Source organism: Chionomys nivalis, chromosome 8 (assembly GCF_950005125.1).
Source record: "Chionomys nivalis chromosome 8, mChiNiv1.1, whole genome shotgun sequence".
Classification (NCBI taxonomy): Eukaryota; Metazoa; Chordata; class Mammalia; order Rodentia; family Cricetidae; genus Chionomys; species Chionomys nivalis.
The window spans coordinates 51,585,810-51,613,559 of NC_080093.1; the positions used below are offsets into that span (position 1 = coordinate 51,585,810).

The window sequence follows — 27,750 nt, forward strand, 5'->3', positions numbered from 1 at the left end:
CAGTTCCTCCAGCACCACCCACTCCTGCTCTTGTTCCTGCGCGCTTCCCAAGTGAAGCCAGGTGTCTCTGGGCCAGGTGGCAGCAGTTGTGGTGAAACGCCCAAATCTGGCTCAGGGGACACCCCCGTCCCAACTTCCAGCTCCGAGGCCCCCTGGCTGCGTGGGTCACGCCTCCCCTTGCCTCGGTATCCCCACCAGTCAGTGCAGCGGTTCAGCAGGTGACCCACCTGCTCGCGGGAACCTCTCCGTCGTGGGCCGGAGGGACGCGCTTACAGGGCTCCCCGGCGCCCGCAGGAGGGCGCGGCTTGGCGGGGGGCGCGGGCGGCGCGGGGGGCGGAGACCGGCTCGGCTTCCGCTCCCTCCTCCCGCGTCGTCTTGGGCCGCGGCGCCCGAGGCGGGAGCAGGAGGCGCCGGGAGCCGTGAGGATCCACCGCCGCCGCGCGCGCCATGGAGCCCGAGTGAGCGCGCGGCGCTCCCGGCCGCCGGACGACATGGAAACGGCGCCGACCCGGGCCCCTCCGCCGTCGCCGCTGCTGCTGCTGCTGGCGCTGTGCTGCAGCCTGGCCCCCGCCGCGGGTAAGGTGGGCGCGGGGGACAATGGCCGGGGTCGCAGCAGCCACTTGGCAAGTTGCGGGCGAGTTGGAGCGCGCGCCGGGGGACCGCGCGCGGGCCCTTTGTCTCTCCCGCCGGGGCCCCTCCTCGGGGACAGAGCCCGCCAGGTGCGGCGCGGGCGGGCCCTTACCTGCCCGGGGCTCGGGGCTCGGGGCGCGGGGCGCGCTCAGCAGTGCACCCACGGGCTTCACGATGGCCCTGCGCAGGCCTGGCCTGTCGCGAACTACTGGGAAAACTTTTCGCGAGCCTCCCTTCGGCGGCGGCCGGCCTACCGAGCCCTGGGAAGTGCCTGAAGTTGCAAGCTAGGAAGTTCGGAGAGCCCCGCGAGGGGAGGCCTGGCCCTGGCTGCGTCTCTCTGACTTGCATGGCTGTCAGCCTTCCAAACCGACCGACACCTGCCAGGTGCCCCGTGACCCCAGTGACCCATCTGATCGCTTGGGCCCCCAAACGGTGGCGCTGGCCACCGCTGACCAGTGTCCATCCCCGGGATCGGTTGCGTGGGTGCCTTGGTGTGGGGAGGTATGAACCTGTCTCATTTAGACTCACCTTTGGGGAAGTGGCCGGCTGGGGAACTTTCTAACTTTTGGTGTGTCCTGAGGGGTGGAGTTGAGGTCAGGCGGACTCTCGAGAAACGAAGGAGTTGGAAATGCTACACATGTTCTTTTAATTCGGAGATTGCCATGTGGTTTTTAAAGCAAGCCTCTTGCCACCTAAATCATTGTTTTCGGGTGTGTTGTGTTTTGTTTTTCTGGAGTGTGGCTGTCCAAGGGTCCGGCAGATAGTCTTGAACTCCTGGATGGTGTTGATGGAAGTTTGGGGTGGGGTAGGGGGACAACTTCAGGTCCCTTTGTCTGGGTCTTATTAAGGCGAACAGCTGTCCCCCTGTGTATTTCCAGGGTAGACAGTTGAGGGAGGTGGCTGGGCCTGGCTCTCTGCTCGGATTCCCTGGGTTGCAGTCCCTTACACCCAGGTTTCTTTTTTCTTTTATCTTTTTGGGCGGGGGAGAGAGGGGGCTGGCTTCCTCTAGTTCTGGAGCTTTCGCCCTCAGCCTGAGGGCTCTGGGGGAGTCTCCCCCTAAACTTGTCTCCCTCGGGACCGTGTTTACATTTTCCGGTCATGTCTGGTGCTAGCAAAACAAGGCGAAGACAAAACCGTGACAGGCCGTGGGAAGTCCAGGCCAGCGCTGCTCTTTCCGGAAATGCCTGGGTCGTGGCTGCAGAAGGGGTTTGGGGGTGGAGGGGCTGTTTGTTTTAAAGGTGGGGTTTGTAAGTCGACTTTCCTGTCTGAGGTGGGTTGACATTTCTGGAATCCCCTGCCCCGTCGTCTAGTATCCCAGACTTAACATCTTTATAGTTTGGTGGTGTATGAGGCAAAAATAGAGTTGATTATTTTAACATTAGGAAGCCAGGCCCCAGGAGTACCAGCTGATGGGGTAATCCAGGCCTAAAATGGAAGCAAGGGAGGAATCTCCCCGAGGCTCTTATTTTGACTGTTCTTGGTGGCTGTGTGCCCCCCAAACGTCTGTGTGAGATTCACGCTTTGGGAGTCTGGAGAGAAGGCAGTAAGTGGGCAGCTAATTATTTTTCCTGATTGCTTCCTGTTGCAAATTGAAGCTGTGGGCCCACAGAAAAGCCTTTGTTCTAGTGGTCCCCGTGTGGAGAGCGGCATTCCCCAGCCTAGAAACCCTAGGCTTCCCTCCTACGGGCCCAGAGCACTTGTCCCAGGACCAGCCCAGCCTGTCTGGTCTCCTGGAGGAGGTTCCTGCAGATGTGGGCTGCCTGCCTGCCCCTGGGAGGGCCCAGCCAGCACATGTTGGGTTATAGTGGGTTAACTAAATGCTGAGTGAGTCTCCTCCAAATGAGGATCCTGTTCCTTGATCCCACTGTGCTACAAATTACCCAGGCAACCTGTTTGATCCAGCATTTGTCCTGAGCGTCTCTGGGGAAGGCCACCTCACAGTTCCCGGCATGGTTGGAACCCTTTTTATTTTGACTATAGAATGTCACTGCTCAGGCATCTAGCAGGATTCACACAGGGTGTGGGGGTGGGGAGCCGCCAGGTGAGGATTCTGCCACCTACTTTGCAAGTGGGTGCCCTGGGGGCAGGAGAGTGGGATGGTCAGACCAGCCAGGGTTTTATGCCTAGTTGCACGTTGTATTTGGGGGGGCTTACATAGCCTCCCTGTGTTTGGTATAAGGATCTGGTGCCCTTTTCTTTCATGTGGCAGCAGGGCGTGTTAGGTGCGTGTAATACCCTGATACTTGTCAGTACCATCCCTAGCCCAGGTCTGGGTAGTGGAGGCAGAGCTTCAGGGACAGTTGTGTGACATGGCCTTTGATCTTTCTGGCCTGGAATTCTGGAGGCTGGTGGTGCATGGTCTGGATTTTTGTCTTTGTGTGTGTGTGTTCATGTGTGTGCATGCCTGTGCATGTAAAGGCCAGAGGTCACCCTTTTGTAGTTTTCCGTCATGTGATACGAAGGCAAGAGGTCAGTCTTGGGTAGTGTTCCTTGGGAGCCATCTGCCTTGTTCCTTGAGACAAGGTTTCTCACCTGGAACCGGGCCTCACTGAGTATAAGCCTGTTACCATGCCTGGCTCTTCACATGGGGCTCAGGTATGTCTCAGGCTTTACCAGCCGAGCCGTCTCCCCAGGCCCTGTGCTGGACTTTTCTTCTGTGTTGTGATCCTGGGTATTCAGTAACTGATGAGTTTAACTCTGTGGCCACAAATGAGAGTTGGGAAATAAAGTGATGTGGATCTGCAGCCCAAAGTCTCGTCCCAGCCTTGTCACTTGCTGGGGGAGGTAGGCAGCTGACTTCACCCTTGCTTTTCTCCCCAGGAACATGACCATGAAAATCCTTCCTGTCATAGTTTAGTAACTTAGTGGGAGCACCCCTCACTCTCACTACTGTACCCGTAGTAACTTCTTAGTGGGAGCACCCCTGACTCTTAACTACCATACCTGTTTTTCTGGTGACTGGCGCCAGGTTAAGCTTGCTGGGTGGAATGGGACAGGGTAGCAGACATAGACGGTCGTGGTGTCTGGGTACCCATGTGGAGGGGCACATAGGACACTGGGACTGGTATAAAGCTATGGCAAAATGAGTCCTCACCCTGGGCACATGGACCAGAGGGTCCAGACCTCAGTCCTCAAGGGCCAGATAGTCTCTGCTGAGAGAGGTCAGTTCGTCTGTGACCTAGAGGCAAGGAAGATTAGACATCAGGCTGGATTCAGCCAGGGCTGACTTAGGTGAATGGTGTGGAACTGGGGTTATTATTATTATTATTATTATTTTTTTTTTTAAGATTTATTTATTTATACAGTATCCTGCCTGTAGGCCACAAGAGGGCACCAGATCTCACTACAGATGGTTATGAGCCACCATGTGGTTGCTGGGAATTGAACTCAGGACCTTTGGAAGAGCAGTCAGTGCTCTTAACCACTGAGCCATCTCTCCAGCCCCTGGGGTTATTATTATTATTATTTTGGTTATTTTTTGAAATTTGAGAACAGAGTTTACTGAAGCTGTGGTTGGCCTGGAACTGGATGTGTAGACCAAGTTGACCTTGAACTCATAGAGATCCACCTGCCTCTGCCTTCTGAGTCTGGGATTAAAGGCATGCACTATCATACTTGGCTTTGGAACTGAATTTTTAAAAAGATTTATTTTTATTTTAAGTTATGTGTGTGTGTGTGTGTGTGTGTGCATATGTGCGAGTCTAGTTCACTATTGGAGTACAGAAGAGGGCATCGGATACCCAGGAGCTAGGAGTCTAGACAGGCTACTGTGAACTGCCCTGTGTGGTGCTGGGGACTACACACATCCTCTACAAGAGCAATAACCATCTGTCCAGCAGCTCTGGAACTAGCTGGTCATGCTGGCACATGCTGGCCTCCCAGCACTCAGGAGTGAAGGCAGAAGGGTCCCGAACTCAAGGCCAGCCTCTTCTTAAAACACTACCTAGTCACCCTCCAAAAATAATCAACTGAAGAAATAAAAATAAAAATTGGGATTGAAGGGGATGGAGAGATGGCTTACTGGTTAAGAACACTTATTACTCTTAAAAAGGACCAGGGTTCAATTTCCAGCACCAATATGGCAGCTCCATGTTGTAACATGTTTGTAACTCCAGTTCTAGGGAATATACCCCCTCTTCTGGCCTATGTGGGCACTGCATGCATGTGGTGCACATACATAGGTAAACTACCCATACAAATACGTCTTAAATATTGGAATTGACACATCCTAGGAGTCACACCAGGGTCTCACCTTGTCTCAAGCATGCATAGCCCTGGCATTGGCCATACTTGTGGATTGCAACCATCAATTAATAAAACATTTTCATTGTTCCAAAGCAAATCCCATTTTCATTGGACAGTAGCTTCCCATCTCCCAACTGCAGTTTTTGTGCTGTCTCTGGGGTCTGCCCATTCTAGTCACTTCTTGGGGGCTGATAGTGTCTTTCTGTGTTGCCCAGGCTGGCCTTGAACTCTTGGGCTCAAGCAATCCCCCTGTCTCAGTCCCCTGAGTAGCTAGAATTAGCCATCTTGTACCTGGCTGTATTTTGTATACTCTGTCCGACTTCTTTGTAGCTTGTAGCCTGTTTTATGGCTGAGTGCTATTCTACTCTGCGGATAGACCGAAGTTTATCTGTTTACTCTCTGGTTGAGTTGGTCCTGGTTGCCTGTGGCTTTCAGCAGATGAGCTGGGGGGCTGTGTCAGGAGGTTCAGAAGCGAGGCAGTCTGTGCTGGCCTCCCGTCAGCCCGTTTCTCTTCACAGCCATCTGTATGGAGCCTGGGTCCTGAGAGTGTGGACTGAGTATTCTCACAGACCCACAGGGAGCTGGACACTGTGGTCAGGAGGCACCAAGTTGGATCACTCAATAGCCTCTGGAAACAGGATTCTGTGGGGGCAGGCGTGGTGGGAGCTGAGGGCTGCGCCCAGCTTCTGGGCTTCGTGACTCTGCTCACATTTGCTTGGAAAGCCTCTTGTGGGCTCTGAGCCAGCCGCCTGGGGCAGAGCAGTCCAAGTGTGACGGGTGGAGGCAGCTGTGGGGCCCACAGGGAGGTGGCCCCAGGCCTAGCTGGCGGGTCTACCCTGCTTTCCCTCCAGCCTCTGAAGAGTGGCTTGCTGGCTCTTGGCCTCAGTTTCCACAGCTACAAAATTGAGCTGATCAGCCAGCCTTGCCAGCACCTGTGGGATCTGTGAAGCCTGGAAGGACACAGTGTTCCTTCCCTCACCACCACAGTGAGGGAGACACTTGGAGCCCCTCTTGGGTACCCAGGTTCCTTTTTATTTATTTTTTTTTTATTATTTATTTTTTATTATATGTGCAGTGTTCTGCCTGCATGTATGCCTGTAAGCTAGAAGAGGGCACCAGATCTCACTGTAGATGATTGTGAGCCACCATGAGGTTGCTGGGAATTGAACTCAAGATCTCTGGAAGGGCAGATAGTGCTCTTAACCGCTGAGCCATCTCTCCAGCTCCCCAGGTTCCCTTTTAATGGAGGCTGAGTGCCGACGGCAGAACTGAATTTTTTGTCCAGTGTGGGACTGGGAAGTGGCTTAAGATGCTGGAGATCAGTGCTTCTGGGGTGGCCCTAAGCCAAAAGTCACACCTCTTTGAGATGGGCCTGTCGAGATATGTGTGTCTAGCATATGGAACCTTTGTCAACGTGGTAAGTATACCTTGGTCCTTGTACTCTGAGTCCCAAGGAATCATTACGTAGCTTCAGCCTTGGGCTTCCAGTTTATCCCTTGCCTGCCACAGTGTGGGAGTGGTTGGCATCTCACTGACCCCTAGTGAGTCCTGCTTGATCTTCTAGACAATGGTTTACTATGATAACCTTGAGTTCCAGTGGAACCTAATATGCTCTGAGGGGCTGTCAGCATGGCCATGGGCATCTGTGCCAGTGTCTAGGGCTGCTGAGGGTCCCACCACAGCTTTCTGCCTCCATGTGGAGCCCTGAAGTGTTCTTGTTTGTGTGCCTCAGTTTCCTTAATGGTAAAACAAAATCAGCTGACCCATTCTTTGAGGCTTTACCAAGCTTGGCTGAGTCTTTACTTGTCTCCCTGTCTGACACTGTTGCTTCCAATTTGTCCCTGTCACCTTGTGGGTGTAGTTGGCACCACATTTGATTTCAGACCCTTTCAGGTCTGTCCTGTTACCTCACCAGCCTATGGGCCCAGCCCCATCTCTGCAGTTCCAGCCCCTGGGACCCACAGTCTCTGGTAGAGACCTTCTGTGTGGTTAGTTTTAGTTGTCGACGTGACACAATCTCCTGTCAGCACCTAAGACGACTGTAGATCAAGTTGGTCTGTGAGCCACTGTATAGATCGGGTTGGTCTGTGGGTCACTGTGTAGATCGGGTTGGTTGGTCTGTGAGCCACTGTAGATCAGGTTGGTCTGTGAGCCACTGTGTAGATGGGGTTCGTCTGCGGGCCACTGTGTAGCTCGGGTTTGTCTTTGCGCATGTCTGTGGACCTCTGTAATTCTTTCCTTAATTGGGTGTGGCTTTGTTCCTGGGTCTGGGCCCTGGGCCCTCTAAGAGTGGAGAAAGCTGAACAGTGAGTATGCATTCGTTCATTTCTCTCTGCTCTGGATGGGAGAAGTGACCTGCTGCTTCAAGCTCCTGCCTTGCTTTCTCTAACCCGAATAAACCTGCACTCCCTCAAGTTGCATTTCTCGGTATTTTTGTCACATTGACAGAACAGGTCTGTCTTTCGTTGTGTTTGTTTGCGTGTTTGCCAGTGCTGCGGCCACCAGCAGTTACCCACTGTGGGGAGAGGCAGTGCAAGGGGCAGCCAGAGCCTTCTGCCTGCCCTCAGCAAGAGGCTGAGCCACACTGGACTGTGTTGTGAAGGCTTGGTCTGCACCAATGTCTGTGTCTTAGGCCTTTTCTTGTAGTCAGAGAATATCTTTTTAAAAGATGGCCCAGGTAGGGCCGAGAGACTGTGTGGCTGTACTGCCTGGTGTGGGCCCTGCTACCCACTGCCCCTTGACTGCAGCAGGTCACACCACCTCCTCTTGGTAATGGCCCGGTGGCAGTAGAGCCTGCCTGGTGAGCCTGCATGAGCATCAGGGTGTGCTCCAAGCTGGTGGTTAAATGTTTGCCCGTTGTCCTTTTCTTTGGCCGTCATTTACACAGCCAGGAGGCAGGGATGGTCTTTTAGGAGGGGCACTGGTGACAGGCTGACCCATTGTGGCCAAGGTGATGCTTCATCTGTAGGCATCTGGGAATATAGAGGATACCTGGGGTCTATCATACACGTGCCTTGAGCTGTCCTTATGATTCTCTTGCAGATGTGCCTGGTAGAGCCCTGCCTACTACAGGACACCCCTGAGGTGGCCTTTTCCATAGGTGTTCAAACCATGGGGTCACTGCTAGAGGGTTCAGGCTGCCTAGAAAAATGGTCTCTGGGATCTAGGTGTGCTATGTATGCCCACTTGGTGTGTGTGTGTGTGTGCGTGAGCGCATGAGTGTGTTTGTGTATGTGGTGTTGGGTTTGGAACCCAAAGCCTGTGCTCAGCACACATTCTACTGTTGAGTGTATGTGCTATGCCCACCCAGTGTGTGTGTGTATGTGTGTACATGTGTGTTTACACGGGTGCATGTGTCTGTGTGTGCGAACCCAAGGCCTGTACTCAATACACATTCTACTGTTGAGTGTACCCAACTCCTATGTTTTTATTTAGGAAAACTTTTTTTTTTTTAAAAAAGAAAGATTTATTTACTTTATTATATGTTTATGAGTGTTTGATTCCATGTTTGGCTGTGTATCATGTGTTCACAGAGACCAGAAAAGGTGTCACAGATTCCCTGAAGCCTGAGAACCATTATGTAGGTGCTGGGAGCTAAACCTATCCTCTGCAAGAGCAGCCAGTATTCTTATCTCCAGCTCATTGGAGAAATCTTTAAATTTTTTTTTTTCAAGACAGGATTTCTCTGTGTAGCCTTGGCTGTCCTGGAACTTGCTCTGTAGACCAGGCTGGCTTCGAACTCACAGAGATTCTCCTGTCTGTCCTTCCTGAGTGCTGTGGAACAGCCTTTTTTATTGCAGTAAATTGAATCGAATAAAACTTGGAGTTTCGACTGTTTCTGTTCATTTAAAAAGTTACTTATTTGTATGTGTATAGTTATTTTGCCTTCCTGTATGTCGGTATACTTGTGTTCTTTGTCCACAGAGACCAGAACAGGACATCAGATCCTCTGGAAAAGTTACAGACAGTTGTGAATTTCCATGTGGGTGCTGGGAACCAAACCCCTGTCCTCTGGAAGAGCAGCCAGTGCTCTAAACCACAGAGCTGTATCTCTCGTGTCTGTTCATTTTAGTTTTTATTACATAGTTATTGTACATGGGAGGGGTTGGGGGTGGCACATGTACACCCTATAGCACACATGTGTAGGTCAGAGAACAACTCACGGGAGCCAGTGCTCTCCATCCATGTGGGTCCCTATGGATCTAGCTCAGGTTTTCAGGAGTGACCCCAAGCCATCACCTGACCCCTGACTGTGAGTGTGCAGTGTCTGTGACATCATCACATTGTCAATGTTGTATATTGCCATCTGTTTCCATAAATTTTCATCACCCCAGCAGAAATGTTTCACCTATAACAAGGTCACTTCCATCCCCGCTCAGCCCTGGTCCTGGTTAGTCGTCTCTTCTGCTCCATGTTCCCGTAAGTCTGACTCTTTCGGGGAATTCATGTTTGTGGAGTTAATATTTGTCTGGCTTATTTACATGATGTTTAAGGCAAACATCATAGTCCTTTTGAGCTTTGCCTGCACCAGAATTATCTTCTTTATAGCTCAGTACCAATCCCTGGAACAGAGATGCTCATCTTGTGAGCTCTGGACCTTGGGTTGTCTCTACGTTTGGCTATAGCGAGACCCTGGTGTGAGGGTCTGTCAGCCCTTGGCTGACTTGTTGGATCAATATGACTTGTATGTTTGATTTTTGCAGGTCTTTCTCCTCACCCTCCTGAGTTGTTGAAAACAGACAAGTGTTACCTCTCTTCCATCTTGCACCTTCTGTTTTCTCTCTGTCTGGTGACTAAACCTTTCCTTTCCCCAGTTTTCTCTTAGCCTGGAAGTTCCACCTATACCTTCTGCCTAACTATTGGCCGGTCAGCTTTTTATTATACCAGTCACAGCAATTCATCTTCACACAGAGTACAAATATCTCACATTATGTCTCTGTTCAACCAGATTGCCACTCTTCCCTGTGTGGTGTCCTGTCCTCAGACACGTGGCTCCTGACCCTGGACCCTCCCACCAGGTGGCCTGTGCCTCTCTGCCTGATCTTTGTACTGTCAGGTGTTTTGAGATAACTGTGCAAACCCCTCCCCTGTGTTCTGTTTGGGAAGCTTGTTGACTGTCTTTGGGTTTTTATTCTTGCAAAGTAAGCCTCTTGACCTCGTCCTTTGATCTCTTGGTCTGGGAACAGTAGACGGTGACATCCAGCAGGTGTCAGGGAACAGATGTGATGTGTTCTCTACCCCCTGGCTGTGGAAGTCAATTCGTCCACCACCTGTGACAGAGCCCATCTCAGCATCTGGGTTTTTAATTAGATACCATGTTTTGCTTTCAGTGGGCTGATAGTGGACTCTGTGGGAACACCCCTGCCACCATGCTCGCCTGGGAAGCCCACTCCAGAGCAGACTACTTTCAGCTTCAATCTGAAGGCATAGATAATTACCAAGCATATTGTTTTCCTTCTCAAATCATTACAGAATAAAAGGTGAGTGCCTCCTAGAGCTTCCCTGGACTGTCCCTTCTGCAAGCTCTAATGGGAAGGCTGCTCCTGCCTGGCAGAACTCTCAGGAAATTGCTCAATGGGCCATTAATAGCTGCCCAGTGTGGCCTAGCCAGAACTCAGCCTGGGTGCCCTCCAGCCTTTGTCCCCTGTCAGCTCATATCCTCGCGTACAGGGGGCAGGCCGGGTCTGGGCCTGGAGCCAATCATAATGCATACCAGGTGACTTCGGGCAAGATGTGTTCTCCGTATGCTTCTGGAGGCCAGGCCACTACACCATGCTGTCCCCAAACCAACTCAATTCTTGAAACTGGGTGGTGTGAGTCAGGGTGTGGCCACATTGTCCCAGCCCTCTCTGTTCAAGTTGGAAGCTCAGCGTGGATGTCATTTCTATTTCCCTCACTTCAACCGTCAGGGCTCTGAGGCTTCACCCCTTGGCCCCACAGTGCTCATTTGGTGAAAAGGCAGGATGGGCGACAACTATGGATGATGTTGGTCACCATGCTTTCTGGAACCTTCTTCTAGCCTGTTTATCTTATGTTCTAAACAGAGTAATTTGTTTCTCGTGTGTGTGTGTGTGTGTGTGCTTGCGAGTGTGAGTGTGTGGCACAGAGTCTCATTTATCCCAGGCTGTGCTTCCTGTTTCAGTTACAGGCATGCACCAGCACTCCCCGTTTTATTCGGCGCTGGGGGTTGAAACCAGGGTTTGATGGATGCCAGGAAAGCACTTTATCATTCCCAACCCATTTTCTTTTTTCCTTTTAAAGATTTGACTTGACTTTTAGTGAGGTGTATGTGTGTTTCGTCTGCACATGAGTGTAGCAGCTGAGGAGCCCAGAAGAGGGCATTAGATCCCCTGAGCTGGAGTTAGAGAAGCTTGTGAACTGTCCCAGATGGGTGCTGGGAGCCGAGCTTGGGTTCCCCGAAAGAGCAGCTGAGCCATTCCTACACTCCCCCGTTTTCTTTGGGTTTTTGAGACAGGGTTCCTTCGTGTAGCCATGACTGATCTGGAGCTCTGTAGATCAGGGCGTCCTCAAACCCAGAGCATTGCCTGCCTCTGCTTCCCAAGTATTGGGATTAAGTTGGGAACCACCACTCCTGCCTCCCCCATTGTCTTTAAACCAGATTTTCACTGTGCCCGTAGCTTTCTCAGTAAACTTCTTCAGTTCTGTAGTGTCTGAAGTGGGAACATTTGGCCTGGCAGGCCCTTCCTAGCCTCTGGTCTTGTAGCATTTTCCCAGGCCTATTTATCTTCACAGAGACCAGAACCTTCTGTGGGCCCCTATTGGGAGTAGATCCCCTGTTACCTATCAGTTTGTGGGGTACCTGCCCTGCCTCATGGCTTCTGAGCCACGTGTGGAGGCTCATGTTTCCAGGACATGGACTTGAGGCCTGCCATGGACAGAGCTGTTTTCACTGAGGAGCAGCCCATGCCACTCAAACACACCAGACCATGAGACCTGTCCGTGTGATGTTGGCTGACCGTGTGTAGACTGGACTGTGTAACGTCATGATGGCGCCTGGTACCTGCAAGCTTCACATGATACTTACATCTTTTTTTATTTTTTTATTTTTGTGACAGAGTCTCAGGTTAGACTCAGACTTCCGTGTAGCTTAAGCTGGTCTTGAACTTCTATCCTCCTGCCTCTACCTCCTGAGTCCTGAGATTAAGGTGTGTGCCACCAAGACCAGCTTGTTTTTATCATGTTGAAAAAGCTTTCTATGACCCTTTTACTCTCAGGAAAATGAAATAATAAAAGTTTTTCGTTTTCTTCCTGTGTTTGTGTGAATGTATGCTATGCATGCAGTTGCTTGCAGAGGCCAGAGGGAACTGATTTCCTGGAGCTGCAGTTAGAAGGGTTGTGAGTGCAGTGTGGATGCTGGGAACTCAGTCTGAGTCCTACAAGAGCAGCCAGTGCTCTTGACCTCTGAGCCATTGCTGGACCCCTTTCCTGTGGCACTTAGAATGTTGGAGCTTTAATGAGAAGCATGTTGCCCTGGTTCCTTTCTGTTGTGCTCTCCAGAGTCTGTATGCTTGAATTCCGGTTTTACCACTCCATCTTTGTTGCAGAGCTGAAGAAACACAGACCTGGTGTCCTGCTGGTTAGCTCCGAGGGCTCTGGGGTGGCATTAAGACGTTATGGTGCATCTGAGCATGTTGGCACACAAGGAATGCCAGTGCTCAGGAGCTAGAGGCAGTATGATCAGAAAGTCAAGGTCATCCTCAGCTATATAGTACATCTAAGATCAGCCTGGGCTGCATAGGACCTAACCTTAAAAGAAAGCACAAAGCAGGTGTTGGGGCTGGAGGCAAGACACAGCTGACTGGCACCGTCTCTCCATGGCACCAGGACTATGCTTGCCTATACAGCTATATGGTGCAGAGCTGGCAGAGCAGCTGCTGGAGGACTTGAGTCTCTTCAGTTGTCCCTGTCCTCAGGAGGTTCGAGAGCAGCGGTAGGTGGAGACACACATCAGATTTATTCAGTGAGAGCTGGTGGAAGGCGGCATCCAGCCTGTGGCTGCTCACTTCAACCTTGAAACACAGTCTGTTAGAGAAAAATCTTTCCTTCTGAGGGGCTGTGTTCACTGAGTAGTGCCTGGTGGCTGAGCAGAGCCGAGCTTGCAGGCATGAAGCCTCTTGGGCTTTCCCCCATCTACCTCTGAGCTCCCAGTTATGGAAGCTTTAGATTGATCTTGTGGGGGATGTCTGTCTGCTATCTGCAGACCCTCAGGTACCCACAAAGCCTGGGTGGAAACTGAGGAGGTGGCACATGGGGCTTGTCCTAGTTAGGGTGTCTGTTGCTTCCATGAGACACCATGACAAGAAGCAAGCTGGGGAGGAATGGGTTATTTGGCTTCCACTTCCACATTGTAGTCAGCCATTGAAGGAAGTCAGGGCAGGAACCTGGAGGGAGGAACCGATGCAGAGGCCATGGAGGGATGCTGCTCACTGGCTTGCTCCGAACCACTAGCTCAGGAGTGACCCCATGCACAGTGGGCTGGGTTTAAAGATTTATGTATATGAATGCCCTGTTTGCATGTATGCCTACATGACAGAAGAGGGCATCAGACAGAAGAGGGCATCAGAAGCCCTTATAGATGGTTATGAGCCACCATGTGGGTGCTGGGAACTGAACTTGGGACCCCCAGAAGAGCAGCCAATGCTCTTAACCACTGAGCAATCTCTCCATCCTCCCTACAGCCAGATCTTATGGACGCATTTTCTCAATTGAGGTTCCTTCTTTTCAGATAACTCTAGCTTGTGTCAAGTTGGCTTCAAACTAACCAGCTCAGGGCCTTATATCTCTGTTGTTGTATGGTCTCCATGTTTGCTGTCTTCACAACTCTGTCCTGTAGAAGTGAGTGCTGAGGCTGAGGAGAACATGGGCCCTGCCTGGTGCTATGAGGGGAGCTGCCTAGCCTGGAGCCCTGATCGAAACCCTTAGGGTTGCTTACCTTCGCTGACTGGCCATGCTCTGCTGCTGGCCCTGTGCTATCTGGCAGGCGGGCCCCATAAGAACAGGTGGGGAGCCGGGTGGTGGTGGCGCACGCCTTTAATCCCAGCACTCGGGAGGCAGAGGCAGGCGGATCTCTGTGAGTTCGAGGCCAGCCTGGTCCACAAAAACTAGTTCCAGGACAGACTCCAAAGCCACAGAGAGAAACCTTGTCTCGAAAAACCACAAAAAAAAAAAAAAAAAAAAACAAACAAGGGCTGGAGAAATGGCTCAGTGGTTAAGAGCACTGACTGCTCTTCCAGAGGTCCTGAGTTCAATTCCCAGCAACCACATGGTGGCTCACAGCCATCTATAATGAGACCCAGCGCCCCCTTCTGGCATTCAGGCACACATGGAAGGAATGTTGTACACATAATAAATAAATCTTTAAAAAAAAAAAACAAAAAACAAAACAACAACAAAAAAAACAGGTGGAGAGGCTTGTCTGCTGGTCCTGTGTAGTGGGGAAGACGAGGGCCACCTGGGCACTCCTGTGGACTATGTGCCGAACAGCTGGATGTTTTTTCATAGCTGATACTTTTGCAGAGGAGTCTGGGCATTGAGGAAAATGCCCAGTAATGTTTTTAAAAGTTTATTTTATATGTATAATTGTTTTGCCTGCATGTATGACTATGCAGTTGTACCTGGTGTCCTCTGATATCAGAAGACATGATCATGGGTTCACAGACAGTTGTGAGCAGTCATGTGGGTGCTGGGGACTGAACCCAGGTTCTCTGGAAGAGCAGCTGATGCTCCTAACCTGAGCCATCTCTCCAGCACCCCATCCCCATCTGCTACCCTTTTCTTTTTTTTCTTTTTTTTTTTTTTTTTTTCGAGACAAGGTTTCTCCGTAGTTTTTGGTTCCTGTCCTGGAACTAGCTCTTGTAAACCAGGCTGGCCTCGAACTCACAGAGATCCGCCTGCCTCTGCCTCCCGAGTGCTGGGATTAAAGGCGTGCGCCACCACCGCCCGGCCTCTGCTACCCTTTTCTGAGACAGAATCTTTCTTTGTAGCCTATCTAGACTGCTTTTGAGCCTCAGCCTCTGTAGTGCAGAGATCATAGGTGTGTACTCCCACACACTGCTCCCTATTGAATCAGGTGATCCCCCTCCCCAACCAGGCATCTGAATCCCCTTGGCAGAGTTGCCCCAGATGGTACTTTGTGAAGTTCCTTGCCTTCCTTAGGTCTCAGTCTTCTTGTCTGTAGCACAGGTGACAGCAGATCCACCTCCTGTGGGGATCTGGTGACATCTGGCGGACAGCAGGCTAGGAAGGTGGGCAGGCATGAGATCTGTGGGTTCACTAAACCAGGATCTATCCCAGAACAATCAAAGTAGATCCTCTTTCTGGATTTCTTTGATAAGAAATTTGGGTCCCTGCTGCAGAGGTCGTGTGCCCTAGTGTCCGCAGGCACTGTGGGAAGGGCTCCTAGGCTCTTCTGTATCCCCACCAACCTCCAGATCTACCACCCAGTGAGGCTCCAAGACAGCCAGACCTCAAACTCCCAAACCTCTGAGATGTTGGTGCTTTGATAAGCTTGGCTGGGGCCAGAAGGCCGAGGGTTAAACGCCATCCTGCAACCCCAGAGGTGGCTTGTATCTTCTCTCATTTCATCGCTCCAGTTGGCCACAAAGGGGAAAGCGTGTTACTGGATCCTGAGTTGGCACCCGTCACCATTTGGGGCAGTGGCCCCTGGGTCTTGGCACCTGGGTGCCCACTTTTTTTCCAAAGCTGTGACTTGTTTGAAAGCAGAAGTCTGCGACTTTGGCTCAATAAACAGATTTTGGAGAGCGATGATAAATTTGGCGGTTTTTATGACTGGTTTCTGCAGCTCTTAAAGGAAACAGGAGCCGCTACAAAGGTAGGCTTGTTTCTGAAATCGGTTCTCCAGTTTCCTCTCTGAGGACAGAACAATGAGATCTTTGTGGCCACACGGGAACCACTTCCCTCTCTGGCCCACAAGGGAGGGCCTGGGCCATCCCACCTTCTCCCACCTCCATGGAAATGCGTCAGTGCCAAGCGGGCTAGCTGGCAGGTCTGACTGACTGTTGCGGGGTTGGGGTTGACGGTGATTCTCAGGGTGTGGCTCAGGCACCACAGCCGGACTGCAGCTCCAGTCCTGTATCTCTGAGTTCATCTATGCCGAATTCTCGATCTGCATCACTTTTGGGGACAGTAGGACTCTGATGTCTGTGTTACCTTGAGTCTCAGTGACTTTTCCTTGGCTGTCTGTCTGTCTGTCTGTCTGTCCAAGTGCTGGGCTTCCTACATACTGAGCAAGCATTCGAGCTCTGAGCTGTTGTGTCTAGTGCTAGTTTCTCAACTAAAGAGGAGTCCAGGCTCAGGTCACTGCAGATGCAGGGCAGGTGGAGTCCCGAAAACCCGGCGTCACTAGAGGCTATGTCTGAGTTGCAGCCCTGGCTACTCAGCTTGTCACTTCTTTGTTTAGATGAATGAGGGTCAGGAGCCAAAAGGGGATAAGCATGACACCTTAGGAGCCCCTCGGCCAGTCTTTGGGCTTTGATACCGAGAAGCTGGTCTGAACAGAACTGTCCCCGAGTGTGTGTGCTTCGTGTGCTGGGTGTGCTGAGGAGCGATTCCCTTTGTAAACAAACGCGTTTTCCTTTGGAATACCCAGAAACAACAAATAAAAACCACTGAGGTTTTTGCTGCCACTGTCTTGTGGACAGTCCCTGGATTAGAGGTGGTGAAACTGAGGCCCAAAGAAATAGAAAGAGTAGAAACCTATTTGAATTGTTTTTTTTTTTTTTTTAATTTGTTTGTTTGTTTTTGTTTTTTAAGACATGGTTTCTTTGTGTAGCCCTGGTTGTCCTGGAACTCATTCTGTAAAAGAGGCTGGAATTAAAGACATGTGCCACCCACCACCTGGATCTTGGAAACTGCTTTAAGGAGTTGGGTATGGTGACTTATGCCCATCATCTCAGCACTTGGGAGGTGGAGTTCATGACCCTCCTAGATTATATACAAGATACCAGACTGAAAAAAATCACATCCTGGGAGGATGGCTCGGTGGTTAGATCAGGTTTGATTCCTGGCATCCACATAGCAGCTCACAATTTTCTTTAACTCCAGGTCCTGAGCATCCAACACCTTCTGGCCTCTGCAGGCACCAGGCATGTGCCTTGTACACTGACATACATGCAGCCTAAACACCTGTACACACACACACCTCTCAAATCCAACACAAACAAAATCACCAAAGGCTCCCCTTGTAGGTTCTGCTCCTTGCTTGTGGAGATCTGTTGAACAAATGGGAAACAGACCTGGAGAGGGGCTGCAGTGTTACAGTTGCCCTCTTGGGGGAGGTGTCTCATGGGCTGGTCTTCCCACATTCATGAACCTGAGTGGCTGTCCTGTACCTGGTAGAACAAACCATGAGGCATTGGGAGAAAGCTGCCACTGTGCCGTGGAAGGACTAGCCTCCCACCAGAGTGTCCAAGCACTCAGTCCCCAGGGGCTCTGAGTGCATCTCCATCCTGGGATTGTTGTCCTGCTCTTTGCCGTGGTCGTGGGCCACTTCCGGGAGCCTGGCAGACTGGGAGCCTTGGGACCAAGATGGTGTGTAATCAGAATGCTATATTTTGTCGAAAATAAGAATGTTAGTAATGGGCTGGTTTCTGGCAAGTCAAACTGGGATTCTGAAATACATATTTTTCTCTACTCTGCCCTAAACCTTCTAATTAGTGAAGACGCACATTCGCAGACATAAATCAATGTCACGATTTGTCCTGGGTATCCCTGAGCTGGTAACATTATGTGGTTGCTAAATTGGGGCTTTGGGAGTGTGTGCATGCTTGTGTGTGCCTGCACGCGTGCACATTCGTGTCAGGGGGTGAAGGTTCAGGAGAGGCAGAGTTCCCCCAGAGAAGCCCTGGTGGCTGCCCTCCTTCCCTTGGGCCACCCAGCACCCCCACACATAAACTGTCACAGTTCTTGAGTGCGGATGTCATCCAGTTAACCTGATTAACAAGGGAAATGACTTTCATGGTAAAGGACTTCCTTTCTGGAAACCTCTACTGTGAGGTGTTAGTAGCTGTATCCAGGACTGTGAAGGCCATTGGTCTGGGGCCATCTCTTAGATGGTTCCCTTTCTAGCTGAGGTCTTGATCATGTGAAGACACGGACTGCACACCTGAGCTGGCTCTGGTAGGCTCCATGAGGTCCTGGGGTTAGGGGCAGGGTCTACTCAGCTGAGGTCATGCCGGTTCAGCACTGGATGGGGTGTGAAGAATGTTGTAGAGTATCTATGGTCATTGGTCATCTGTACTCTAGGGAGTTACTTGCCAACAGTCCTGTGGAGGCCAAATAAGACGGTCACTGGCCTGGGAGCCTATAGGGGTGAGGAAAATGCTGAGGGGCATAGGTGAGCCCGCTGCCGCTCCACACCAGGCTTTTGCTCTGTGAAAGGAGCGGGAGGTTAGGCTGGCCTCTCCCCTACTCTGGATTCCATGTGCCTCTGCCCAGCCTCTTCTGGCTCTTCTCACCCTATTTTATTTCTGACTCTAGGCCAGTGCTTTTCAAAATGTGTTTCCTGGTTTAGACCCAAGAAAACAGGACAAAGAATGTCAGTTGAGTGTTTGCTTAATGTGCATGAAGCTCTGGGATTGATCGCCAGGATTGCATAAACCAGGCCTGGTGGAAAATGTGTCCTAGGATTGGTAGCTGGGCCTGTCTCCTCTGTGAACACAGTATATATGACCTTGGTGAGCTGCTTGGCAGTAGACCATGGTGGTACACCTATGGAAGGAAGCTTGGATCTTTCCTTCATGTGACTGAGCTGGGCTAGTGACCAGCCCACAGCTGGTGCTGGTTCTGCTCTGGGTGTTGGTCCAGGGACCTGGTATTGGGTGGCTGACTTCTGTTGAGTACAGGTAGCATGGCAATCTGATGGTCAACCCTGGAAATGTCCTTGGTAGGAGTGACATGATGTGTGGGAATGAGGACCATATAGCTCCCGAAGGGGCTTAGGCCACTGGGGCCATAAGACCCCTCAGAGTTGGGGCTTCCCATGGTGCGAGGCCAGTGAGCTTCCCAGCAGCCACCCTGGCAGAGCCTTTTTCTGGTCCTGAGACTTCACTTGTCTTAGGACATTCAGGGGTGACTGAGCATTGCCCTAAGCCAGCTCCTCTGTGTGACAGAATCTATGCTTTCCCACAAGCAGTGGGTATAAGGACACACACCCTCCGGCCTGCCTCACAGCCTTAGTGGCCTCATGCCAGGCATAGTCCCTGATTGCTGGATGCAGTGGGGACCCTCTAGCCCATGTCACTCTTTAGTGAAGCCTGGGAGGCCCCATCCTTCAGAGTGTCCTACCCAGCAGCCTTGTTCTCTCTCTAAATCTCCTTTATGTATTGTGTTTTGTCTGCATGTATGCCTGTGTACTACACGCATGCCTGGTGTCCACGGAGGCCAGAAGGAGGATGTCGGATCTCTGAGGCTACAGTCAGAGGGTTGTAAGCCACTTGGTGGTTGCTGGGCATCAAAGCCAGCATCAGCCAGTACTCTTAATGGCTGGGCCATCTCTCATATGTGCAGGCTTGCGTGTGATGCAGCTTGTGTGGGGCAAGAGGACAACTTTGCGGAGTCAGGTTGAACTCAGCTCGCCAGGCATGTGCATCAGGCGCCTTTGTCCTGATGGCCGGAGCTATCTTGTTGGCCTGCCTTATTCTTTTTATCTTTTGCAAATGACTTCTTATTTCCTGTTCTACTCCCCCTTCCAAACCACCCCCCCATGTTTCCTACTCGTCTGCTTCCCTGACCTTTGAAATGTGGTTCCTGCCCAGGAAGTTTGCCTAAATCTCAGAGTTAATGAAGGCTTCCTCTGGTGCAGTGATATGTGTGCGTGCGTATGTGTGCTCTTGTCTGTGTGTATACTGGCATGCTTTTGGTTGTGTGTGTTTGAAAATGGAGGTGAGTCGCATGTGTGAGTGTAAGAATGTATGGGGGTTGGAGAGGACTGGATGAGGTGCCGAGGGGCAGCAGAAATGGGTGTGCCTGTGCGGAGAGGCAGAGGGCAAGCTCCAGCCTGCAGTTGGGGGTGTTTGCATGCAGAGGCAGCTGTGGGGAACCAGTGTTCTCTGGAGCACAGAGGATTGGGATTGGGGGTGTGAGGACTTGGTGTGAAGAGGTGACATTGTTCTGTAGCCAGAGACATTGTGATACAATTCTATAAGTGTGGCCAGCTCACCATGCTGGCCAGTCCAAGGTAGGGTTTGTGGTATTCTGGAAACTTCTTCTCACTGCTTTACCAGCACAGCGGGTTCTGCTCTTGTGCTCTGTGCTCCTGAGGGTCCCCCAACTCTGTTACAACAAAAGCTTTTCAGAGTTGCATCAGCCTCTGTTGTGGGGGAGGCCTGTCGTCTTTCAGAATGTGCTTGGTCACATTTCTGGATGTGCAGGTTGGGCTGTGGCTGTTTTGGTCTTGACACAGATGATGGCCTTGGCTAGCCATGATTTGGGCCCTGCTAGACTTATCAGCTATGTATACCCAAAAGAGGTGAGTATGTCCCAGGGTTTGGGAAGACAGGGTTTCCCCCCCAGGCCTTGGGGACCAGTACTGAGCCAGGGTCAGGACTGTGGGATGAGAATGGCTAATGGCCCAGAGGTGACCTGGTAGACTATGCTGGGGACTGGGGCTCTTCTGGTGGGTATGGAATAGGCGCTGTGGCCAGATGAGGGCGTTTCCTGGCTCAGTGGGTCCAGAAGCCTATAAATGGATGCATGAATGGAGGGATGGACACACGGAGGGACAGATAAATGGGTAGATGGGTGGGTGAACAGACAGGGAGGCTATAGGTAGCGCAGGAGGTGGGGAAGAGTCCATGTTTGCTGAGGTTTCCACTAAAGGTCAACCTGTGGTAGGATAGGAGGGGTTACAAGAAGCCTAAGGTTTTAGTCTTCATAAACACCAAGCTGCTCGTTTCCATCCATCATGTCACCGAGAGCAGCCTTCGCTGGGCAAGAGCCCCTGGGAAGATGTGCGATTCTGTGGCTGAGGTCATGGCCGTCATGGTTGCTTGGGTGTGAGTGACCCTGCCACTGGCCAGGAGGCAAGTGCCGTGGTCCAGCTCCTGCTGCATTCTAGGTCCCAGGTGGGACATGCAGGTGGGGAAGGTCCCAGGTTTTGGGGAACTGTGGGTCACTGAGTGTGGTATTTCCTTTTATTTTCATTAGATTATTGTTGTTTTTGAGACAGGGTCTCTCTAGGTGTCCCTCCTGTCCTGGAACTCACTATATAGACCAGGCTGGCCTTGAACTCATAAAGATCTGCCTGTCTATATCTCCCCCCAGCACTTGACTAAGAATGTTGTCAGGACTTGAGAGGTGACTTAGTGGTTAAGAGCACTGGCTGCTCCTCCAGAGGACCCGGATTCGATCCCCGGTACCCACATGGCAGCTCACAGCTGTCTATTATTCTAGTTCTGGGGAATCTGGTGCCCTTACACAGACATATATGTAAGCAAAACACCGGTGTATATAAAAAGAAGTTTTAAAAAAGAAGAACGTTGTCCGTGACACGGCAGGGAGCATTTTCATTTAGCTGAACATGGCCTCTTAAAGAGGCGTAGAGCTTCCTGCCTGTATAGACCACCCCAACCTGTCTATAAAGTTCATGGTTCATGGTGACATTCCTGGAGTTTTGTAGGCTATCGTTGTCTTGCCAGTTCTATTTAGGAAAAAAGACCTGGGATGCAGAGATGGTTCAGCAGTTAACTGCTGGCTGCTCTTTCAGAGGACCAAATTTGGTTCTTAGCACCTACATCAGGCAGCTAGCTCACGACCACCTGTAACCCCAGCTCCAGGAGATCTGATGCTTTTTGCTAGCCTCGAAAGTCACCTGTAAACATATGTGTACACATGCACACACACACACACACACACACACACACAGAGGAGAGAGAGAAGGGTTCAAATTTCAAACATGTAATGTACTTAATAAGATGTATGATTATATATGGAAGATAACGTGTAAGCCATATATGAGACAAAACTGCAGAAAGACATGAAAGAGAACTGAGATACTTGTCTGTGGATAGGAAGGCAAGGCTATGCAGGGGTTCCCCAACATCATCTGCAGGTTCTGTGTTTCTGTGTGCTTCCCAACAGCACCCTGTCCTCCTCTGCTCCCCCTGCCCTCACTGGAATTTCACTGTTTGGTTTTCAGAACAGTAGAGGATGGGACACGTAAGGGCGCCCACTGTTACAGCCATTGCTTACACTTTCTGTGGTGTTGGGGATGGAACCCAGAGTCTTGTACATATCTGGCAAACATTCACTGAGCTACAGCCACAGCCCTTCGTGTGTGCACATGTGTGTATGTGCTTGTGTGTGGGCATGTAAGAGTATATATGGAGGCAGAGGTCAGTGTCTTCTCTAATCACTGTTGTTGTTTTTTGAGACAGGGTCTCTCGCCAATCTTGGAATTTACTGATTTGGCTAGACTAGTTGGCTAGTGAGTCCTCCTGTCTCTACTTCCCTGGGATTATAGGAGTACACTTTCTTCACTTACACACACACACACATACACACACACACACACAGAGAGAGAGAGAGAGAGAGAGAGAGCGAGCGAGCGCTGACTGTACTCAGTGATGGGGTGCTTGCCATTTTTAAACAGACTCAGATTTTCACTGGCTGTAATCCACATCAATGGTCCTAGACTAGGGAGACTGAGGTAGGTGGACCTCAGTGGTAGGTGTAGCTCAGTGGTAGAGAGCTCGCTTAGCGTGCACAAAGACCTTGGTTTGATCCTCAGTCCTTCAAAATAAAAAGGAAGAAAGAAGAGCAAATGAATCTTCATTATTATGGGTAGCTATGTGTAGACACTCTCATGTCTTTTTGCTGTGGTGGCCATGGCGGTTTTTTTTTTTTTTTTTTTTTTTTTTGAGACAGGGTCTCACTATATAGTCCTGGCTGCTCTGAATTGTCTATGCAGATCAGGCTGGCCTTGAACTCACAGAGTTCCATCTGCCTCTGCCTCCAGAGTGCTGGGATTACAGGTGAGCCATCACACCCTGCCTTTATTTTTTTTCTTTTTGAGACATGGTCTCACTGTGTAGACCAAGCTGGCCTCAAACTCAGCCTGTCTGCCTCTGCCTCCTGAGTGTAGAATTAAAGGTCTTTGACACTACCTTAGCTGATGGATTTTGCCTTTTCATCTTGTGTAAAACCTTTAAACAAAACAGCGTAGAAAGTCCCAGCCTTGGTGTCAAGATGGCTTAGTAGTGAAGAGCCCGACCACCCTTGCAGAGGACCGAGGTTTGACTCCAGTGCTTACAGGTGGCTCATGATTCCCTGTGACTCCAGTCCCAAAGGCTCTGACACGTTTTTTTGGGCTACAGAGGTGCCAGGTTCGTGCGTGCGCACACGTGCATGCCCAAACAGGCGGTGTACCCATACACATTAAAAACAAGGCCTCAGAGTCGATTCCTATGGGCAGTGGAGGGCTGTGGGGGTGGGGGAACACTGAGTGGGCAGCATTGGGTGGACAGACGGATGACAGAAGGTGTGTTTCTCGTTAGTAGAATTCATGGATTTGAGGTGCATAGCTGCAGCTTGACATCTTTCTGGAATGTGGTCACTGTTTCATGAGTCTTCTTCCTTCTTTTCTTTTTTTCCCTTGAGATAGGGTTTCTCTACGTAGCCTTGGCTGTCTTGAACTCACTCTAGAGACCAGTCGGGGCTTAAACTCAGCAATCACCTGCCTCTGCCTCCCAAGTGCTATGATTAAAGGTGTGTGCTACCACCTTGTTCCTTCTTTGAGACCCCAGCTCCCCACCAGAAAGCTTGCATGGTGCACCCACGGCCAGTACCACCTCCTTGGGGCACCTTGTTTAGGTGGTGTGAGGTTGTGTGAGTGTACATGTGTGTGCATGCTCTCCAACTAAGTATCTTCTTGTATGTGCATCCTTGTTCTTTCTGTGGCTTGGTCTTGCCCATTGGGTTGGCACTAGAACCCCTCCCCACCCCTCATCCACCATGTGTGCACAGACTCCCATGCACTCCTTGAGCCATTGGAGGCCCAGTGTAACGGTTTGTGATTATAAATAAGGCATGGACCAAGATTGCTCCTTATTTTGGGGTCGCAGCAAAGGATTGGATTACCTGGAATTGGGCCTTGTTTGGGGTAACCATGTAAACAGTGTAAAACATAGGCTATTGGGGTGGAAGAGAAACCATCTGTTATGAATTCTATATATAAATATTGGCTATACTTACAGGGGTTAAAATGGGATTGTTGGCATGGGGATTTTCAGTCCCGGTTCTGCTGTGGCAGGGATGAAAACTGACCATAGGGCCTGGTGCCTAAGGCAGGAGGGGGCCTGAGCTGGTGTTTTTCTCTGATTTGATGGGGTTCTGGGAGCAATAGATATGTGTACCTGTCAGAGATAATTGAGCTATCAGCTTCCCTCCCTTGTTGTGGGTGCTGAAAATCTCTGGAGATATGGGATGTCCATGTTCTTGCTTTGAAGGGGTATATACAAGATTAAACTGACGAGAACATCTGAATGGACGAAGGGAGCCTGTCATGTGTCATAGGGAATTTGGCCTGTTCATCTGTCAGCTGTGTCTTTTCAAAACATTAACCCTTTGCTATCATTGTTTTGAGACAGACTGGTCTTGAACTTGGTGCATACCTAAGGATGACCTTGAATTTCTGGGCCTTCTGCTTCTCATGCCCTGGGCATGTACTACTATGCCAGGTCAAAATGTGTGTGTGTGTGTGTGTGTGTGTGTGTGTGTGTGTGTGTGTGTGTAAACTGAGGCTCAGCAGGGTGGTAAAAATTCTTGCTCCAATCTCCCAGGCTAGTGTTAAGTGCTAAGTCCAGTAGAGCTAACCCTGGCCTGGGAAGTGCTTACCACAAGCAGCTTCCAGGGGAGCTTCCTGAACCCTGCTCGTTTCCCAGGGAGCACACTGCAGACCCTGGGTCTCTGTGTTGAGCATATCTCGGGGCCACTAGTGCCCTTCCCTAGAGGTCTGGCCTTTTGCCTTATCATATTCAGCTTCAAAAATAATACTTGCACAAATAGCCTCCTAGCGACAGATGTGGACTTCAGAGTTAATGTTTGAAAATACGTATTTACCAATCTTGAGGCAGAGGCTCTTCTCCTTCACCAAGCCTTTATTAGCCTTTGTTGCCAGTTAGCACTCAGTTGTGCCCTCAGTACCAGGGGACATGACTTCACAGTGATGTGACGGAGGGAGAGAGAGAGAACGCACATGTGTGCAGTTATATGTGCATGTGGAGACCAGAGCTCAATATTGGACATCATTCCTCAGAAGTCACCCACCTCGTTTGTGTTTTTAAGAATTATTAAGTTATGTGTACATGTGTCTGTGTGTGAGTATGTGCATATGGATGAAGGTGCCTACAGGGACTCGAGGTGTTGGGTCCCCTGGAGCTGGAGCTGCTATGTGGATGCTAGGAACTGAACCTGGGTCCTCTGCATGAGTCGCATGTGCTCCTGACTGCTAAGCCATCTATTTTGTGGTCTTTAATGCAGCAGGTGCTATGGCATTGTCCCATTGTCTTGTCCCTGTGTCATCTTTGTCTACTAGAGGATGCTCTGAGCTTTTCCTGATGATCTCCAAGGGCCCCAGATGTGGTGCAAGTGGGCCACGGGGCTTAGTCCTAGCATGAAACCTCCCCCAGGCCAGAGACTTGGAAGTACAGCCCTGGTGTGGTGTGTGCGTGCGCATGCGTGTGTGCCCCATCCTTGCTCTGTCGCCCCCTGTTGTCGCCTTCCATTGTAAATGTTCTTGGGACTCCATCTTGTCACCGTTCAGCTCCAGCTGGAGACTGACAGAGTCATCAGGCTTGGTGTGACTTGGGACAAGTTGATGCTTCTTTATGAAGGCTGCAACTATGGGCCTCGAGAACGCACCGCTAGGACCCCAGATCTAGCGGGAGGCTGTGCATTGAGAAGCGTTGGGTACACGGGGTGAGTCATGAGGTAGAGAAGGACCGTAGGACCAGCATTCAGTGCATTTTTTTTTCTCATGCATGCTGCTACTATGTGTTTCTACCCCAGGAACTTGCAGGGGTTTTAATCTTCCTCTTCTCACCACCTTACATAGTATGCAGCCTTCTCCTGTACCAGCCCCTCCTCCCACCCTGTCCCGCCACTCTGTTTGCTTCATTCATCACATTAACCTACATCACTGCAAGCTCTTGGTTACATTCTTGCTCAGTATCTGTTTCCCCACTGGAACAGGAGACCCCAGAGGCCCCTGGCACGAGCAGTCCCTGCTGCCCAGCCTTCTTAGGAAGGCCTCTGGTTCTCTGCCTGGGACTCTTTCTCTTTCACTCCTGCATCTCTCCAGAACTCTCCCTCCTCTGTGCTTTCCTTTGCTACCTCTGCCTTAGGAGGGGGGTGGGGTGGGAGTGGTGGAGCCCCGGGGTGATACAGAACCCATGCCATCCAGGGTTCTCCAGGGGGAGAGGGGAAGAAAAACAGCATGTCCCCAGGTGAGGGTGGGAGCCACCCACATTGTGGCTTGTCTCACTGTGGGCCCCTGGGGCTACTGCCAGCTCTCCTCGAGGGGAAACTAGCTTCCCAGGAGTGTGTTGTGGGTTCCTCTTAAAGCTCAGGAATTAAGTGTGTGGTTTCCTTAGTGGTTCCTAGTGGAGCCCTGGCTCCTGGGCTGCTGGCTCCCAGTGAGGGTTAGAGAAATAAAGATCCCAGGAGGTTACAAAACGCACCCCACCTCCACTGCCTTTGAAGAGCATATCTGAACTCCTGAGAGCAAGTTGAGGTGGGAAAGTGGTCTTTCCAGTTTGGGGAGAGCAGCAGAGTTAGAGTCTCAGGATTTGGGGAGTCTTCCTGCTTCTATGCCTGCACTGGCCTATTCCCGGGGTGGGAGCCTCTGAACCACTGGGGGGAAGGGGTCTTGGGTGCTGGGGACAAGAGGGAAGGGGGTCTCCAGTGCTGGGGACCAGAGGGAAGGTCAGAGGTGGCCGTGTATGGTTCTCTTCCCCACTGTCTCTGGTTCTTGTCCTGCTCAGCTATCCGTCCTGACCCTGTGCTCTGCCCACAGCCTCGCCGCTCCTCCTGTTTGCCAACCGCCGGGATGTGCGGCTAGTAGATGCAGGCGGAGTGAAGCTGGAGTCCACCATTGTGGCCAGCGGCCTGGAGGACGCAGCCGCGGTCGACTTCCAGTTCTCCAAGGGCGCTGTGTACTGGACAGATGTGAGCGAGGAGGCCATCAAACAGACTTACCTGAACCAGACTGGAGCCGCTGCGCAGAGCATCGTCATCTCTGGCCTCGTGTCACCTGATGGCCTGGCCTGTGACTGGGTTGGCAAGAAACTGTACTGGACAGACTCAGAGACCAACCGCATCGAGGTAGCCAACCTCAATGGCACGTCCCGCAAGGTTCTCTTCTGGCAGGACCTGGACCAGCCAAGGGCCATTGCCCTGGATCCTGCACATGGGTAAACCTCTGTTCTTCTGGTCCTATGGGTGGGAGTGGGGGCTAGGGTTGCTTCTGTAGAGCCCATGTAGCAGGCTGAGGAGATGCCGTGGGGAGCAGCCCCTGGCTAGGAATCAGCTCCCTTCCAGATCCTGGACTATAAAACACTCCATATTTAGCCAGGTTTGGTGGCCCGCACTGCAATCCTGGCATTCTGGAGGCTGAGATAGGAGGGTTGCCACAGGTTCCAGGCTAGCCTGGACTCTAAAGACTGTCGTAAAGTATGCAGGAACTGGGGGATGCCTCAGTCAGTAAAGTACCTGCCTTGTAGCCATGAGGACCCGACTTCAATCCCTAGAACAAGTTAGGTGTGATGACACATGTCTTGAATCCTAGCACTGTGGGCTGTGGTACACAGACCCTTTTCTGAGTTGTCCTGGGCGGCCATG

The 27,750-nt window shown here is 51.1% G+C and overlaps 1 protein-coding gene across 2 annotated transcripts in view; it reads left to right on the top strand.

The window, feature by feature from the left end:
* Positions 1-389: 389 nt before the first annotated feature.
* Lrp5 (LDL receptor related protein 5) overlaps positions 390-27,750 on the top strand; it is a 106,121-nt gene continuing 78,760 nt past the window's right edge. For both annotated transcript variants that reach the window (XM_057778592.1, XM_057778593.1), the window contains exons 1-2: positions 390-576; positions 26,927-27,323. In XM_057778592.1, the coding sequence (XP_057634575.1) occupies positions 492-576; positions 26,927-27,323 (482 nt within the window). In that variant the 5' untranslated portion in view covers positions 390-491. The remainder of the gene's footprint in view (positions 577-26,926; positions 27,324-27,750) is intronic.